At 39.4% G+C, this 18,112-nt stretch overlaps 1 protein-coding gene across 1 annotated transcript in view; it reads right to left on the reverse strand.

Moving 5' to 3' along the window:
* Nucleotides 1–18,025, reverse strand: part of LOC143265079 (disks large 1 tumor suppressor protein-like) — a 210,582-nt gene extending 192,557 nt beyond the window's left edge. Inside the window, exon 1 of the mRNA XM_076535136.1 lies at nucleotides 16,721–18,025. Coding sequence (XP_076391251.1) covers nucleotides 16,721–16,742 — 22 coding nt within the window. The 5' untranslated portion in view covers nucleotides 16,743–18,025. The remainder of the gene's footprint in view (nucleotides 1–16,720) is intronic.
* Between the last annotated feature and the right edge of the window lie 87 nt (nucleotides 18,026–18,112).

The following is an 18,112-nucleotide window of genomic DNA, read 5'->3' on the forward strand; positions in this document are numbered from 1 at the left end:
GCTAAGTTCCCAAATCTCAGCGTTCCCAAATTTCTAAGTCCCCAAATTCCATCATCCCCAAATTTCTAAACCTCCAAATTCCAGCTCCCCCAATTGCTAGGTCCCCAAATCCCAAATTTCCCAAATCCTTAAATTCCCATGTAGACCCTGAATATTCTTCAATTAACTGAACCTTAAATTACGTCAAATGGATACTTGTCCAACATTCCAAAAATAACTATGAGTATATAATAGATACAACTAAGTATTCTTAATGGTTACAATTCAAGTAGCTATTCTGCTACTTGTTTTGCTGTCTCGCCTACGTGTCACGATCAGTGTTGTTTACTTCTTCAAGGTCGACCTTCAAAAGCAACTATTCTAATGGCAATAAAGTACATATTAATTACAAAATATTCAACCGAGTTCTTCCGAATGAATCTATTGTACCACAGTCGCGCCTAAATCAGGGAAAAAATCTAGCTGAACCTAGTAGCTCTAAAACCGAGATTCAAGGGTAGTCGCGCTAACAGGTGATAAATGTGGCGCAAGGTTAGACCGTGGTCTGCCAACAATGTATGCGCTAATTAATCGTTTTAACGACAGAAGCGATGTTCGTCTAGGTATCCAGCGGTGCAAGGAACTCGACGGTCTGTTCGCCGAGTTACGGAACAACGGCGGACGAATTTAAATAGGCCCGGTAATTTTCTGGTTTGGTGCTTGTCCGTGACACAATAATCGTCGGATCGAGCGCGAATCACCGCGGGCCAAAAGGGAAGACAGTGACGAATGGAGGTTAAAAGAGGTGGACGAGAGAAAGAGGCCACGCAACGAGAAGCACCTTGCCACTCGAGTTTATTTCTGAACACCCTGAGGACTACGTCACACCGATGACCAGAATAGCGGCCATCTACGTCATGTCTGGGTAACCCCGAACGAATTTCGAAGACGAACAGACACGCGGATGAACGGGCGGGAAAACAGAGATAGGAGGAATGCCGCTGAACGATCGTGCGAAACGCGGACGAACAGGCCGACGCGAAACACCGTGGACGAGAAGGGGAAAACTGAACGGGACGAATCTGCGCTGTTCATTGAACGAGGACATTCAGAATTCTTTGCGAACGAACGAATCGTACAAAATTTTATCTTTGTATCTTTTCGTTATCGTGGAGTTTTAAGCGAGAATATTACTATTGTATGGCGCTTTGTAATGGCCATGTAAAAGAAATCTCTAGATCTCAAATTTCTATGTGCTGAAATCCCTAGGTTAAAAAATTCCAGTATCCCGAATCTCTAAATTCGGAAGCTCTAAATGTAAAAATCCATAGTTCCCGAAATCTCTGGACCTGGAATATCCCTAGATTCGAAATACCCTATATCCGGAATATCCTTAGATCCGGAATTCCCCAGATCCCGAATTCCCTAGATTCCGAATTCCCTAAATCCCAAATTCTCCAAATCCCAAATTCTCCAAATTCCAAGCTCCCCAAATCCCAAGCTCCCCAAATCCCAAGCTCCCCAAATCCCAAACTTCCCAAATCCCAAGCTCCCCAAATCCCAAGCTCCCCAAATCCCAAGCTCCCCAAATCCCAAGCTCCCCAAATCTCAAGGTCCCCAAATCCCAAGCTCCCCAAATCCCAAGCTCCCCAAATCCCAAGCTCCCCAAATCCCAAGCTCCCCAAATCCCAAGCTCCCCAAATCCCAAGCTCCCCAAATCCCAAGCTCCCCAAATCCCAAGCTCCCCAAATCCCAAGCTCCCCAAATCCCAAGCTCCCCAAATCCCAAGCTCCCCAAATCCCAAGCTCCCCAAATTTCAAGGTCCCCAAATTGCTAAGTTCCCAAATCTCAGCGTTCCCAAATTTTTAAGTCCCCAAATTCCATCATCCCCAAATCCCAAATTCCCCAAATCCCAAATTCCCTAAATCTCCAACCCCTAGATTGCAAAATCCCTAACTTCCAAACTCCTAGATTCCAAAATCTCTAAATCCCTCCTACATTAAAAACTCCCTAAATTCTAAAATCTCTTCATATCCAATATAACTAAAAGTTCCGAAGTCACAATGTCTGGAATCCTTCTAGATCCCATTCCGAATACCTTCTGGTAATCTATTACATTTATGCAAAATGTCTGTGTTTTGACAACTTTAACAATGCTAATTCGTTCGGACACTGATTTCTGTTTGGGAACCGGGGACGCGACGGTGATTTCGCCAGGTGTGTCCAAGCAGTTTGCCATGCCAATTTCTATCGGTTAAATCTTTGCGCAGGAGCTTTCAATCATGCTAATTCGTGGGTCGTAAGCTTCTTCGAACTTTTCGCAGTGCGAGTCAGCTGAATTCTACTTGAGATTTTGGATCGATTAGTAATGACTCAAGTTTTTAACAATGGAACTGTATTATGTCATTAAGGTAGCGTAGTCTTCGAAATATCAGTTATGCTAATTTACTTAACGAACTCCGGTGAATCCATGCACCTCGTATAAATCTCCTACGCACAAAGTACAATCAACTTGCTAATTTATTCATAGCTTCCTGTTTCGAGCGTTGAACAGTGACAATCGTATCAAACACTATTATCAATTATTTGACGAAACTTTTAACAAGATTCAAGGACAGGGTTTTGTGTCTAGTTTCGCTACGGATGAAGTTAAACGTCTGCCAATTGGTAGGCGCAGAAACCGATTAATCTTCGGATAAAACATTCTAGCACCGAACGGTCGAATCGTTCTCACGGAACACGATTATTATCGAAACATAAATCTGACGATAATACGCGTAGTGAAAAGCATTCCACCGATTCAGTTATCTGCCAATTAATTATCTAATTTGGTATGTGAAACTGGCGGTGCGGTCTGTAACGAATTCCACGGCTGCTGATACGACGTTGCACTGAATCGTATAAATCATCAGGGAGCACCGAAACGACGACAGAAAGCGCATAACTACTTTCATCAATATCTAAACCAATGAAACGCAATATCGCATATTCGAAATGCTCGTAAATCTCTGTTAGAGAAGTGATTGATACTTTCCTGCCACGGGATATTATGTTTCGATATATTCGCGTATCTAACCTCTTGAATTATCATTTTATCGAGTTCGATTAATCCTTTGAACGATACACTTTTGTGACCAACCAAGCGTTCGCTCCCTTTTATTTTAGGGAAATTTTATTCGTTGAATATTCCTTTCATTTATTTTTACTTTATTCGTTTGTTCGTTCATTCTACGTTTATTTTATTTGCTTTTATCTTATTCGCTCGTGTATTCATTTCATTATTGTTTTATTACTTTGGTGATTATTTGATTTTTATTTCAATCGTTTATTTCAAAGTGATCGGTTATCTTGTTACCGAGTTTTTACCTTCTCAATTGTAGAGACTGAAGATTCGGAAGTTTTACAATTTTACTGACTTTCAAATTTCAAAATCAGTTCAGAAATTTTCAAATTCAATTTCCAAATTTTCGGATCATTTTCAAAGTTTCAAAGTTAACTTCAATTTTTCAAATTTACAAATTTAGGAAGTCTCAAATGTACAAATAAGGTTACAGAATAATATATAACATATGTTCCTTAATCAATGACGAATAACTTTATTAATTACGTCCTTTCCTTCGATTCAAGCAGTTGTCTGCGCATCTAACGAAAGTAAAATTACTAATTGGAGGGATTTCAGAAATGATAGTGCTAAAGGGTTCCATCATATCTAATCTTCTTAGAGAGTAAAGCACAGGGAGCTTGCGTACCTTCTGTCTCATTCAACGTGGAGTACACTGCACGATTGGTTGATAGCTTACGTTGCACGACGTTCACGATGGCCCACAAAATAGAAATAACTGGCAGCCACATTATTATAGAGTCACTCGAAACCTTCTTTAATTAACAAATAACTTTTCACGTTCACTCTTTAAACTCTACCTTTTATTTGAAATAATGTTAGAACTGGAGGTGTATTGACACTAATGCCACGAATACACTACTGTTGATATTAGTGTCAAGACTGAGCAATGTTGATATCAATGTCACAATTATATGCTGGTATCAATGTTACACCAATGTTCGTAGATTACAATTAACCAATGTTGATGTCAATATCAGATTACACCAGCTATACTGATGTTGATATCAGTGTCACAACTACACCAATGATGATATCAATATTTTGCTTGCACCAATGTTTCGTTTGCACCAATGTTATTACATGCCAATAATGTAATTATACCAATGTTGATACCAATGCCACAATTCCACCAATGTTACCAATGTCACAATTCATCGAATGTTACCAATGTCACAATTATACTCATTGATACCAGTGATACAATTACACTTTACATATTAACTGTCCAAGATAGAATATCTATATAAAAATATATTTGCCAAAATTGCTACAAGTTTTCGAAAGTCTGCGGATTGTCGAAGAGTTAAAAAACGTAGCAAAGAACGAGCACAGAGATCATCGTCCGTAGCAGATACCAAGTGGACTCAACGAGACACGTTTGAAAAAATCTTGTCTCGAGATACCTCAGACGTCATCATACATGTAGACGATCTATAGTCACTAGTCACGTTTCCAACATAGAATATGTCGTCACACGTGGCCAATAGATATATCATATCATGTACGTTACGTCGATGAAATATTCTTCTGGATTCACTTTGGAAATTGTTTCTGAAGGATATTTCTTTTCAATGATCTGTAATACTTTTCTTATGTACTCTGAATACCTGTTAGACAATCTCTTCTGTTGCGCAAATATCTTTCACGTGTTTCTTGAATAGTTTATGAGCAATTATCTCGTTCTCTTTGGAATTGCACTGTTCAATAATATATTTCTTTTATACTTTGTTCCTGACGTCCCTTAGATTTGAAAGATCTTACTTATTCTTCCATAATATGTTTATTCTATATTTTGTTCGTAGCGAAACTTCAAATAAGCTACTGCAAAGGAGTCTTATTTTGAACAATCTCTCCAACAATATATTTCCTAGAATTTCAAGTGGAACCTTGCTAACATCTCGAACAGCCAGCTTGTTCCTAGTAGAACAGCAAATAATTCAAGCTTCCCTCTGCAAATAATTCAATGTCTCCCTCTGGACCGATCTCCTTCCCATAATATATTTAATTCCGTCTCGTTCGATAGAAATCCAAACAATTATCTGTAAAATATTTAACGACGCTTCAAGTCCGAATCGAATTGACTTCAGTCAATAATATTCTCCTTCATCGACGAATAGGCTACTAGAGCGAATAATACCGAAGCTACAGTATTTAGTAGGATAATTCTCGTAACAAGAAAGGTATCTGATCGAAGCAATTATCGAAAGATTATTCGTTAATTCCCACGATTATCCGTCTCCATTCGGATGCATGTATATTCCCAATTTCAGAGTCGATAATGGCGCGTATTGGCATTCAGCCAACGCGCATCCTATTTATTTGTATTGTCACGCCTCTACACGTGGTGTCGGTTCGATGACACGTGACACGTGAAATTGTTCGCGGATGAATCGCGATTTTCACCGTGATATTCGAACTGAGAACGAACCGCGAACGATAGTACGAGAATAATGCGGACAGAACGCTGGTTGTCTGCTTGGTAAAACTACGAACACTCCTACGACACTCGCGGACTTTCGTTACTTTCGATTGTGTTTGCAAACCGATAGAAATGTTCGATAAACGCACCTGCAACGTGCGTGGGCACCATTCGAGAATCGACTGCTCGAACCTACCCTAAATTTAGCGTTCTCGGCTGCGTCCCACATTAGAAGAATCTCTTCGAATGTGTTTGTACACGTTTGTACAAACATGTTCATCTTAGGTGTGGGTATTTTGTTAAACTGTGTGTCGCGTGCGAAGATACACATACAGGTGTACCACCCCCTTCGGTTTGCCCCACATCATTTATAGACACGCGTACTTTGGACTCTTTTATACAGGGTGCTACTGAGATTCCCGCAGGAACTAGTGTGGTTTAGGTGTGGTCGGAAACTGGGAGAGCAGTGAGGGAAATTAACCGGTTGAACGATTTGACAATTTTTTTATTTGGAAGTTTGGAGTTTGGACACTTTGGATTTGAGGAATTTGGAGATTTGGAAATTTTAGAATTTGGAAATTTAAAAACATGGGAAATTTGAAATTCTCAAATTTGAGAATTTCAACTTCTTGAGTATGTAAGATGTTCACAACTAAAATAAGGTGCAACGATCGATATAACTGACAACCCTACTATATCACGAAACAAATGATCCACCCTATAAATTAGAAATGGTCCGATTTAAAAAAAAACAGGAAGTCAAGCACAGAGTGGGGATTATCCCCCCAACTAGTCTGAGAAAGTAGCCAAATGTGTTTCACCAACTCCCACCATCTCGTAATTGAAATATTTTTAATCTAACTCCAAAAATACAGCAGTCTTTCATCGATTTGATAATGCCTTTAATTCAGAGAAAATTAACAGTCCCTATAAGGTCTTAGAAAATGAACCAGTCTTTGTAAGGTCTTAGAAAATGAACTAGTCTTTATAGGTAAGAGCATGCTATTATAAGAGCAGAGAAAATATCGGATAAAACTGTGCATAAACGTCCGTATGGAAATTAATATTAAGCCGCGTGTAAAATTATGCAATACTACAGACGGAATTGCATGCGCGCATATTAGTTTACTTTCATAAGCAGACCGTGCCAAAATACGAGAGGCCGGTATGCAATTAAGGCTGTGATATTATTAAATCGCTAGACCAAGATCAACGAAATATTAATCGAGGGTGTTTTCAAGAATTTCTTTCAAAAATTGTCGACTACTCCCTAACCTCTTTTCCCAAACATAAAACAGAAGCATAAATATTTACTAGCGAAAATAAAAGCTTTGACAATGTAGATATTTACTTCCTGTCTGAATAAACAGACAGACAATCTAAATGACAGACATCGTTTGATTTCAACACGAGGACTGATAGCACGCGACATCACGAACACCCAACGTGGTCGCCAGACTTGATCTATCGATACTAATTGGCAACAACGATTGCTCATTAACGCCAAGCATACCATGCGCCGATATAAGTCGATAATTGCGACAAGCTAATAATACGTCCGGTATCTTGACCCTCCTTTCGTTCCGCCCCTCTGTAGGAAATAAACTGAACAACGCGAGAAAGAAAAAGTTTCCAAACTCTCGTTACAACCGGTGATAACCAGGCACCACCCCACATTTTTGATAAAACTTGGATGTAGTACCCGATAAAAGTTTAAAGCTTTCTGTTGTGCCAGCCGAAAGAAACCATCGGGGACGAAATAAACATATAGTTTTTGAAAGTTATTTTATGTACACGAACGAAATTAAAAAATTTGTTTCATCTGTTTTTCGCATTTCATTCGCTTTATGTTCCTAGATACATTCCTGGATCCTAATTTCCGTAGATCTGAGTTTCCTTGGATCGCTAGCTTCCTCAGATCCGTAGATCCCTAGATCCCTATTTCCCTAGTTCCCAATCTGTTTAGTTCCCAATCTCCCTATTTCCCAATCTCCCTAGTTCCCAATCTCTCTAGTTCCCATTCTGCTTAGTTCCCAATCTCTCTAGTTACCAATCTCCCTAGTTCCCAATCTCCCTAGTTCCCAATCTCTCTAATTCCCAATCTCCCTAGTTCCCAATCTCCCTAGTTCCCAATCTCCCTAGTTCCTAATCTCCCTAGTTCCCAATCTCCCTAGTTCCCAATCTCCCTAGTTCCCAATCTCCCTAGTTCCCCATTTCCCTAGTTCCCAATCTCCCTAGTTCCCAATCTCCCTAGTTCCCAATCTCCCTCGTTCCCAATCTCCTCAGTTCCCAAATTCCCTAGTTCTCAATCTTCCTGGATCCCAATTTCCCTATATTCCCATATTTCCCCAGATCGCTACTCGCCCAGATCTCTATTTCCCTCGAATACTACTCTAAGTAAGTCCTAAAAATTTAAATATCTGAAACTTTGAGAATTTGAAAATGAAAGAGTTCGAGATAGATCAAAAATTTTGATCGTATAGTTTCCAGTTTCGCGTACCACTTAGGTGATAGAAGCTAAGAATAGTGAGTATTGTGCAAAGTTACCATTAATCTTCTTGTGCTGCCTATTCCACGTCAATTATTCGAGAAGTCAGTTTCGCTGTGCAACGAAAGTTTCATATCCAGGGAAAATTCATCAGTGATTTACATATCATTCAACGCGATAAACATCTTCAATCATTCAAATATCCGTCGGAAAGTTTCTCGTTCGAAGTTCAGAAACTACCCCTGCATAAACTATGTAGCTTTCGAATCGATCGCGGCAGACAGTGATTACTGCAAACGAACAACCGTCGATCGCGTTCAACTTAGAAAATCGTCGTTAACGAAGTCGGTCTAGACAACGTAGACAATACCGTGAATTAAAATATGCCGGAAGGCGATCGCAGGTCGACATTAAATTGAATTCTGGCAGCTTTTGGAACAGCAATTCGTAGCTGCACCTGTACGCCATTCTGGCAAGTTCCGGTGAAACAATTCGCGGTGGCTTCCGGTTGCTGTAAAGTTCGCAGATATTTCACGGTATTGGTTTCTCCTGTGAACCCTCTGCACGCTGGGTTAACCTCGCTCGTTAATGTTACTCCTGCAGATCGTTCCACGTTTTACCATTCTTTGCTTTTTTTCAGTCTCTTTTGAGTTCTACCATTGTCACGAATTTTTCATATTCTATACGTACACGGTTAGTCAGTTTATGGTCTCGCTGTTGGCATCTCTGTAGATCTGTTCGCGAGTCACTGCGTGTACTGTTTAAACACGGCACGGTTATATTATTATAGTTTGCCAAAAATAAAACCTATTGCCATAAAATCGGTACTGTTTCTTTTTATAGCTTGAAGACGTAGAACGTATCCATAATTTTTATTATAAAGAATAATATGAGATAGCTTGTACTATATATAAATACGATATTAATGATCAATAGTTCATATCGAAATACATTACGCATAAATATTTTATATTACGAGGAAATATATCATGTAATATAAATAGTTTATATTACAAAAGAGTATACTGTACTATTAATAGTTCATGTTATAAGAACATGTAAAGTACTATCAATTTACACCCTGATTTTAAGTAACTTTTACATCCATTGCTGAAAGTATGACGTAGAGGAATTTGCAGAACACCCAGTATATTATGCCGCTATTGACAATTATCGCTAATTGACCATTACAATATTAAATGGAGACTCGATTGACCGTCATTAATTAATCCTTTCGAACGTAATTTGTTTCCGGCGTTTCGTAGCTGTGCAGATAAATCTGTACAAATTTAGCGTCGATTTAGGTAGACAGTTAAATAATTGACGCTCGTGATGCGTTTATTTCCACCGTAGATTTCCAGTGCGCGTAATTCTGATCTTTCGAAAGTCAGGAAAAATCTACTAGAAAAATTACCACTAAACTTAAGTATTTATTTAATCTCACATCATTAAATTACGTGACTTTCAACTTTTCAAAATCCGACATTTCACATGCAACGAAGTAATTTCACATCCTGCACAAATGGAATCGTAACACAATTCCGATAGATGAAACGGCGAATTTAAAATTGCAAAAGTTAATGCACGAAAAGCGCGATCGTACGATAAAAAATCGGAGGTAAAATATAAAAATTCGCTTGTTTCGAGGAATAAGAAATTACATCGCAATCGGGCGTATGAACGTTGACGCGGATTAAACGTTATCAGGATACTCGAGTCGAGTACATTAAACGAATTGGAAAGGATCCGATAGAATCGTATTATCGATGTTTCAGCGTCGAGACTCTGCGCGAAAAATTGAAGAAAATTCCACGGCTGACGTGGCTGGCGGTAATAGGTTCCGAGTATACTGGAATATTCGATGCAGCCAAGTATATTGTACCTGTAGGAAATTCGGTTCGATGATTTCGTGCACGTTAATGGCCAAACGCGTTCGCCAACGAGGTAGGGGATTCGCGGCGATTATTGTCGATTAATACCAACCTAGGGCGCCGGCGAGTTGATAGAATTATTCATGTTGTAGATATTGCACGTAACGTGGCCCGCTCGTAAACCTAATTGTGTTCAGGAACATGTGCACGCAAATCTAGACGCATCTATAGCGATGTATTTCAATAATATGTTACACTGGTATCTAGTAGAATTCAATAATTTATAACATTTATTGTTACGTATCGAAACATTTAGATATATGGGGACAACGAAATTCCAAGGAGATACCTAGGTCATGTTAGCTTGTCAGGAGACATTTAGGGGTATCTAAATTTATGGCCCTTTACGTGTATGCTGCGACATCTATGGTTGTCTTGGGACAAATAGGGCTGTTCAGTAACACGTAAGGATGTTTTAGATATATCATGTTTGATGTCTGGGGATAGGGAAGAAAGTGTATGAATATTTGTGGATGTCTAGCAATATTGATATTTGTCTTGTATATTTATTAAAGCATTATTCATGCGTGTGTAAATCACGATATTGTTTAGGTCGATACACGGTATTGATCATTAATGTTTTTATCTGAAGAGCACCCCTGGAGAACGAGACTCAGACGCCAAACCTATTATGTATATTACATATTTTAACCGTGCCACTTTTTAGCATAAATTAAGAAAGTTTCATCCCGAATTGCTGCCTTATATCAAAAGTTCTTGAACTATAATATCGCAAAATTATTGCCTGCAGCCGCTATAATTGTAGTGCATTTAAACCCGTGTTCCAAAGCTCCATTCTGCAGATGAAATTAAACCGTGTAATTCGAAGAACAAATGAACAAAACTGAACTCGCCCAAAGCGTAACAAAAACAGAAGAAGAATCAGGTCGATTCGGTGTGCGCGTTTCTTTGCAAACGGTAACTGTTATTGATCGAGTAGTAACAGTAGGGAAGTTGCAGTAAATAAAAAAATAAAAAAATGTGGATACGTTGTCGGATATTTTTCATTCCCAACAAATCGAGCATCGTTGAGGAAACAATAGGTTGACCAGCCGCGATCGAACAAAAGGTACGATGTAGGATCTAAAACGTCAGTGGCGGATATAGAAGTGTATAGAAGAGATGTAAGTAAATGGATGGTTTCTACGAAACGGTGAGCACATCTCCACGAGAGGAGTAAGTACATAAACTCTCGCTCCACTTCCCATTCATTGCTCTCATTATCAGCCACGCTGTCTCCCCTTTCGTCCTATATCACCTCTGTCTCGTATATATCACGTCTGTGTACTCCAATAGCAACTTCCCACGAATTTACCTACTAAAATAACATCCACAGACCTTTTACCGCTAAAAGTTACGATCTAAAGCTGGAAAATGCTGAAACATCGCGTTACTGAAAATGTAATATCAAAACATCAAATATGCGTCACTTTTAGCTCTGAACGATTACGAAGGAATTAGTATATTAGTCCTTTACTTCGTTAAAGGCAATGCTTATACATTTGCAAATATTAAAATATCAAATCGTTCAATTGATGAACCTAGAAATATACAAATTTGAATTTTTTGAAGTTTATAATTTTTGCAAATACTAAATGTCTAACTTAAAAAATTTTTACTAAATTTACCAAAGCAATTTAAAAAATCTTGAATATCTACAGATCCGAATGATCGATATAAGATGAGGAAGCAAAAATAGTAGTAATTGTGTTAATACAGTATAAAAAGTTTGAAAAGTGTACAATGAGTTAAAAAAGAGTGGTTATTTGCGTGCAAAGGCAAATCTGCCTCCATTTCGCGTTTTTTCGAGGAGAATCGTCGGCAAAGGTGGAAGCAGAGCGAGTCGGGTTCCCTTCGCGAGCGGTGTCCCATTAAAATCAACCCTTTCGGTGGATTCGAGGCAAAACGCAGCACCTTTGGTAAGGTTTTACCGGCGGAAACGCGAGAGGCGGGGATAGGAATATAAAATGTACATACATCGGTATGCATAAAAGCTTCGCGAATTAGCAGGGCAAGCGAATCACCGAGCCATAAATCATCCTTGACCCTATCCCTCTTGCTCAGCCTCTCTCTCCTTGTCTTTGGCCACGAAATGCCTGCACCGCAGAAATTGAAAACTATAGGCTCGGTTTGCAGCCTCTTGCACGCTCGCTCGCTTGCGTATCGTCTTACGGGCCTGACGGAGGTAGAAAACTTTTTCGCGGTCGTCTCCGGACGCTGAAAAGCGAACTGAATCGTTGGTACTCGCGAAACCGGCAACCAAACGCACCGATTTCTAAATAACTTCGAAACGAAGATAAATACGGGCGAATTTCATTGCGACCATTCAACGAGACCTCGCGACCGGAATGTTTTCTAAGGTGGGCCGTGTAATTAAGTGAGCAAACGGGTTACGCGCTGTGAGGAAACGAGGTCACCAGAAAGGATTTCAATATTACTGCTACGAGCCATCGTTTAAATCGTTCATAAAGGGGTAAAACAATCGATATCTTTCCATTTCTCGAATTTATAAATGTACAAATTTCTTAGAAACGAAACACGCAAATTTACAAATCTCAATTTCTAATTTTCTCAGAAGTTAGATCCACATATACTCAAGTTCTGAAATTTCTATATTGCCAAAGCCTCAATTATCATGTTCCAAAACTTTAAAATCCACGTATCCGAAAATTTCTATATCCCCAAATCCCTAGATCTCTGAATACGTGGGCCCCAAATACCTAGATCTCCAAATCTATAGATCTCTAAATGCCAAGATCCCAAATCTCAGGATCTCTAAATTCCTGGGCCCCAAATGCCTAGATCTCAAATTTCCTATATCCCGAATTCCCAAGAAACCGAATTCCCTAGATCTCAAATTCTCCAGATCCCGAATTCCCAAGATCCCGAATTCCCAAGATCCCGAATTCTCTAGATCCCGAATTCTCTAGATCCCGAATTCCCTAGTCCCCGAATTCCCTAAACCCCGAATTTCTAGATCCCTAAATCCCTAAATCCCAAATCCCTAGATCCCTAAATCCCTAGATCCCTAAATCCCTAGATCCCTAAATCCCTAGATCCCTAAATCCCTAGATCCCTAAATCCCTAGATCCCAAATCCCTAGATCCCAAATCCCTAGATCCCAAATCCCTAGATCCCAAATCCCTAGATCCCAAATCCCTAAATCCTAAATCTCTAGATCCCAAATCCTTATACCCCGAAATCCTCAGATCCAAAATCTCCACATCCCCGAATCCTCAAAAATCCTTAAAAAAGAAATAAAAGATTTGTCTTACTGTTTGTGCTCGTTAAATACGTGCACCGTAGAACAACCAGTTTTACAAGGCTCGTTATTGACATCACTGATGAAATAACTAAACCCACGCTGAAGTGCAATGTAAAAGGGTCAAAACAAAAGTCAACAGACCGCTACTGTGAAGTGGAAAATATTAAATGAAGTGGTCGAAGCATCGCGATAGGTCGTTGTGAACAATACCACGTTTCGGTCCCTTGCCAAAAATTTTTGGAGCGAACTACTCTTTTCCGCAAACGAGAGAACCTTCAATGCGGAATCGTACCTGCATTTCCATTCTTTCGTCTTCACAGAGTATTCGAAACGTTACTCTTTTTCATTCATTCGATGTTTGTTCGTTCCCGAAGAGGAAGTGTAACGACAAAAGCATCATGAATTTATTAACTTTTAACAATGGCAACATACAGTGTGAGCACAGTTACCCTGTGTCATAAATCAATATACAGAGTCGAAATATAGTTACACAGATTGTGTGTAGACAAAAGTTGACTCGTGAATTCTACAACTTAGAAGGATTCTATTAAATTTGTTAATACGGGTAGATCGTTCTGGAAGAATTAACGGTAATCAGATGATTCCGAGTGCCTTTAATAAGGTGGAAAAGTTCGCTGGTAAGACGTGAAGCGCTTTTAAAACTCTTTCTATCGATCGACACGCATGCACAGGGGATGCAGTGCTTGCTGGCACGTGCTACGAAAGAGTACTCATCTTCAGTATATTCCCACGAGAGGGCAACGAGCATTCAGGATTACGAAAAGTCCTCTTTCAACTATCAGATTCGTTTTCCATTCGTTTATGCAAGAACGAGTCGTTTCGCTATTAATACCGAGAATTTTGTATTCATTGACGGTTGCATTCTCATTACCTTTACAATGCTAACGCTATATTTAGCGTATACAATATGCCAGGAATAATGCCATACTATTCGCTATACTATGCTGCATAGAAATTTTCTGGATGGTAGGGGGTGGCATTGCCGTAAGATTCCGGTTTTAAGCTACGCAACAAAACAATCTCCTTTCAGCTATAATAATCAATATTCCCTGTTTAATAGCGAAGCTCAGGATATGTTCTAAATTCCAGGATTGTGCGCTATCCTATTTCTCAGCAAGATTTGTATTATCGCTTTATAGCTTAAATCCTCGAATTTTGTGGAATCAGTTCACACAATTTTTAATTCTATTACGAAAAGAACTTCGTGCATTTTTAATACGTCAAACAATAATAAAAATGTAACATTTCTTAGATTGTAAAAAAAAAAAATTAACTTCAAATTCTAACAATAATCCTCGGATTTTGCAGAATCAGTTCTTTCAATTTGTAATTCTATTACGAAAAGAACTTCGTGCATTTTTAATACGTCAAACAATAATAAAAATGTGACATTTCTTACATTGTAAAAAAAAAATTAACTTCAGCGTCTAACAATAATAAAAACTTATCGATGAGTTTAAGAGAAAGTTCATGTAAGCAGTTCTTATAAATTCGTGTTGCTTACAAAGAAAGATCAAATATGCTAAACTTATGTGTTAAATTATTTGGTGATGGGGTAGCTAGAATTTGTTAGAGTATTTATAGGCAATTTTTGTTGTATTCAATTTATGGACAAGAATGAACGGTTACTCCATTATTGCTCGAAACTTTAACAGACCCTATAATCTACTGCGTTAGTTGCTGTCAGCCCCACGTGTTCCATGGAATTCGCAAAATTCACGGAACGTCTGGCCGAAAACTTAAGCTGTTATCTTCGGCGGTTCGTTAGAACAGAAATTAGCGCCAGCTAATTTCCAAGCTAAAATAAACGCGATGCAGATGATCGTGGCAAAGAAGAGAGGAAATTTCGAGAGCAGAAACGTCATACGAACGGTCGAGCCCATGGCCGTGAGTGGCTGGTCGCATAACCGCGGCAAAAGAGCCCCGCCAGAGCTGAAATTATTGCGTTTTCTTGGACACCGTCCAAACACCGACAACTAAAAGCCCAGTCTGATTATTGCAACACATCCTATACTGGCCTACATCGATATGACAATGATACGCCGAACTCGTCGATCGAACGATGCCGTCAACGACTTCCTCGTTCTTCGGATACGTTAACGTAACGTACAACCGACGAATGATAAGTGGACGTTTGTAAATAGAAATCCACCGATTGATCGACTTTAATAACGACCTCATACTACGGTACGGTGAACTTCTATCATTGATGTAACCGAGTATGGACTGGGGTGCGCCTGGACCATATAGAATATGCTCAGATTCCACGTGACGCGAGGGGTGGGAGAATACTGCTATCTTCCCAATACTAATTTCGGAATTTACTTTTCTACATAGCTATATTTTTTAATTTCGACATCTACATCCTCGAATTTAGAAATTTTCAAGTATATAATTTGCAAAATCTCTACAGCTCCAAATATCTCATTTGCAAAATTTCCAAATCCCCTGCTCCTACGTTTTCAAATTTTCAAGCTCCCAAATTTTCATACTCCCAGTTCTCAAATTTCCAAATTTCCAAGCCCCCAAATTTTTAAATCTCCAATTCCCAAATTACTAAATTTTCAAGCTCCAAAATTTTCATATCCCAATTCCCAAATTTCCAAATTTCAAAGCTCCAAAATTTTCAAATCACTTATTCCCAAATTTCCAAATTTCCAAGCTCCCAAATTTTCATACCCCAATTCCTAATTTTCCAATTTTCCAAGTTCCCAAGTTTTCATGCCCTAATCCCTAAATTTCCAAATATCCAAATCCTCAAACTCCCAAATCCCTAAATCCTTAAACCTCTAATCCACAAATCCAAAATTACTCTAAAACACAAATTGCAAAATTTGTAAGAGACCATCTAAAATTGTGAAATTTACAAAGCTAGGTCATTACGTGATACCGGGGCGTTGACACTAATAGTAAAAGAGGCCATCTGTCCCACCCCGAACAACAACCTAGTTACCCCAATGTCTGTCACGTTGATGAAACGGCACACCATAGGCGTAGTGAAACCGTACACGTGGTTGCAATTCCAACAAGTATCAGGATCATTGCAACCCTTTAATAATCCCGACCGAGGTTACATTGAACGTAATCTTGAGTTGGCCGTAAACACGCGACCTCTCTCGATTAGCCGTATAATTCAAGGTCGAACGTTGTGCGCAACTCGCGGTCGAACTAGAGAAACTAACAATAACAACGAGCTCACGAATCCCTTTTCCTCGTTAGCACATACATAGTATCGACGAATAGAACGTTCCCTCTGGACACGTTACACGTTCTGAATAAGAGAGCAAAAATAATCGTTCGTGTGAAACTCGATAGAATTCGATGTCGAACGAGAACGATTTAAAGAGGCATGCGAGTGACAGTCAGATGACAGCTGACCGAGTGACCCGTACGTAACCGCCCCTCCCTCGCCCTCGACGATTCGTGGATTTTACAGCTCCGAATCGACGAGTTCTGAAGGGTTTTCTTTCGATGTAAAATACGGAGAGCTTACCACCTTGCTTACGAACTGGCATTCTGCTCGGTGTCGGGTAAATCCTGGTACAGCTACGACGAGGCACAGTGTTGCAGCGGGCTAAGGGGTTGACACGACGTGAGAGAGAGAGAACGTGAACACACGACACACACTAGTTCACGGAGAAGGATGAAGAAACGGAAAAGAGAGTAGCACAAAAGCACGCAGTGTCACTCCACGATACTACACGAACGCGCACTATTTGTCACGCGAATCGACGACCTGTTTCACGGCTGGCGTAGACAGACTCGTACGCGGCTCGACACGTCACTCGCGAAACCTCCCGGTGGCCCGTCGAAACGTGGTAAAACGAAACGGATATAAACACAGACCGCCACCACTCGGCCACGGGCAATATGGCGTCGCGCTTACTCTAGCAGCCGGAAAACTGACTAGCCGCGAGGAACGCCACCTCCGATTGGTCGATCGCACCATGCGTGACGTCAGATCGCCTCGTAAGGGTGCGTTTGAATTCGGCGCGCGAATGCTCGTTCAAATTTCGACGCTCAACGAACATTCTTTCGCTACGATTGATCGCTGACACAAACGAATGCTCTTAGAACGCTAGACGAGTCTAATTAATTCGATATGATTCTAGCTATATCTACAACGTTTTGTACACGATTCTGATTCGACATTTTTCGACTCGACATCATTTAATTCAATTCGATTCAGCATAATACTAATTCATAAGCATAATACAATTCAATTTGATTCAGTATAATGCAATTCAATTTAATTTGATTCAAATCAACAGCAATTGAACAGCGTGATAATAGATAAGATCGCATTATGCAAAATTTATTCATGGGGTTAATCAATGAGGTTACGTCATACGACCCCTGAACTCCTTCCTTGTCAGAAGTTCTATGTATACTAATTCGTGTCTGATACAGCACTTGCGAGACACAATGTTTCACACTAATACACCACTCAAATACAAATTTCCTCTAAATTAACTAATAAGGTTAACCGTCTACAAAATATTGTCATTTTATCTATGATTAAAAATACTTACAATTGAAGATAAGAATTCAAAGCGTTTCAATTAAATTTCTCATTCAGCAATTCGCTCAATGAGTTTATATTAAACAAACAACGACGAATGTTCTTGCTCTTGCTCGTTTAGTTTAAACGCACCCTAATACGCTCCACCGTAAAACCAACCCCCGAAACTCACATGACATGCACGATATAAGTACACGTGCGCGACACAGAAAATATGAAGATGATACTTGAATGTAACAATTGTATTATTCTATTTCACCTTTTATTCTATTTTCGAATCTGTTTAAAATATATGTTGGTTTATCAATAATGCAAATAATATTTGAATATCGACAGTATATTTAGAATTAGTTGTAGCGTACT

Source organism: Megachile rotundata, chromosome 1 (assembly GCF_050947335.1).
Source record: "Megachile rotundata isolate GNS110a chromosome 1, iyMegRotu1, whole genome shotgun sequence".
NCBI lineage: Eukaryota > Metazoa > Arthropoda > Insecta > Hymenoptera > Megachilidae > Megachile > Megachile rotundata.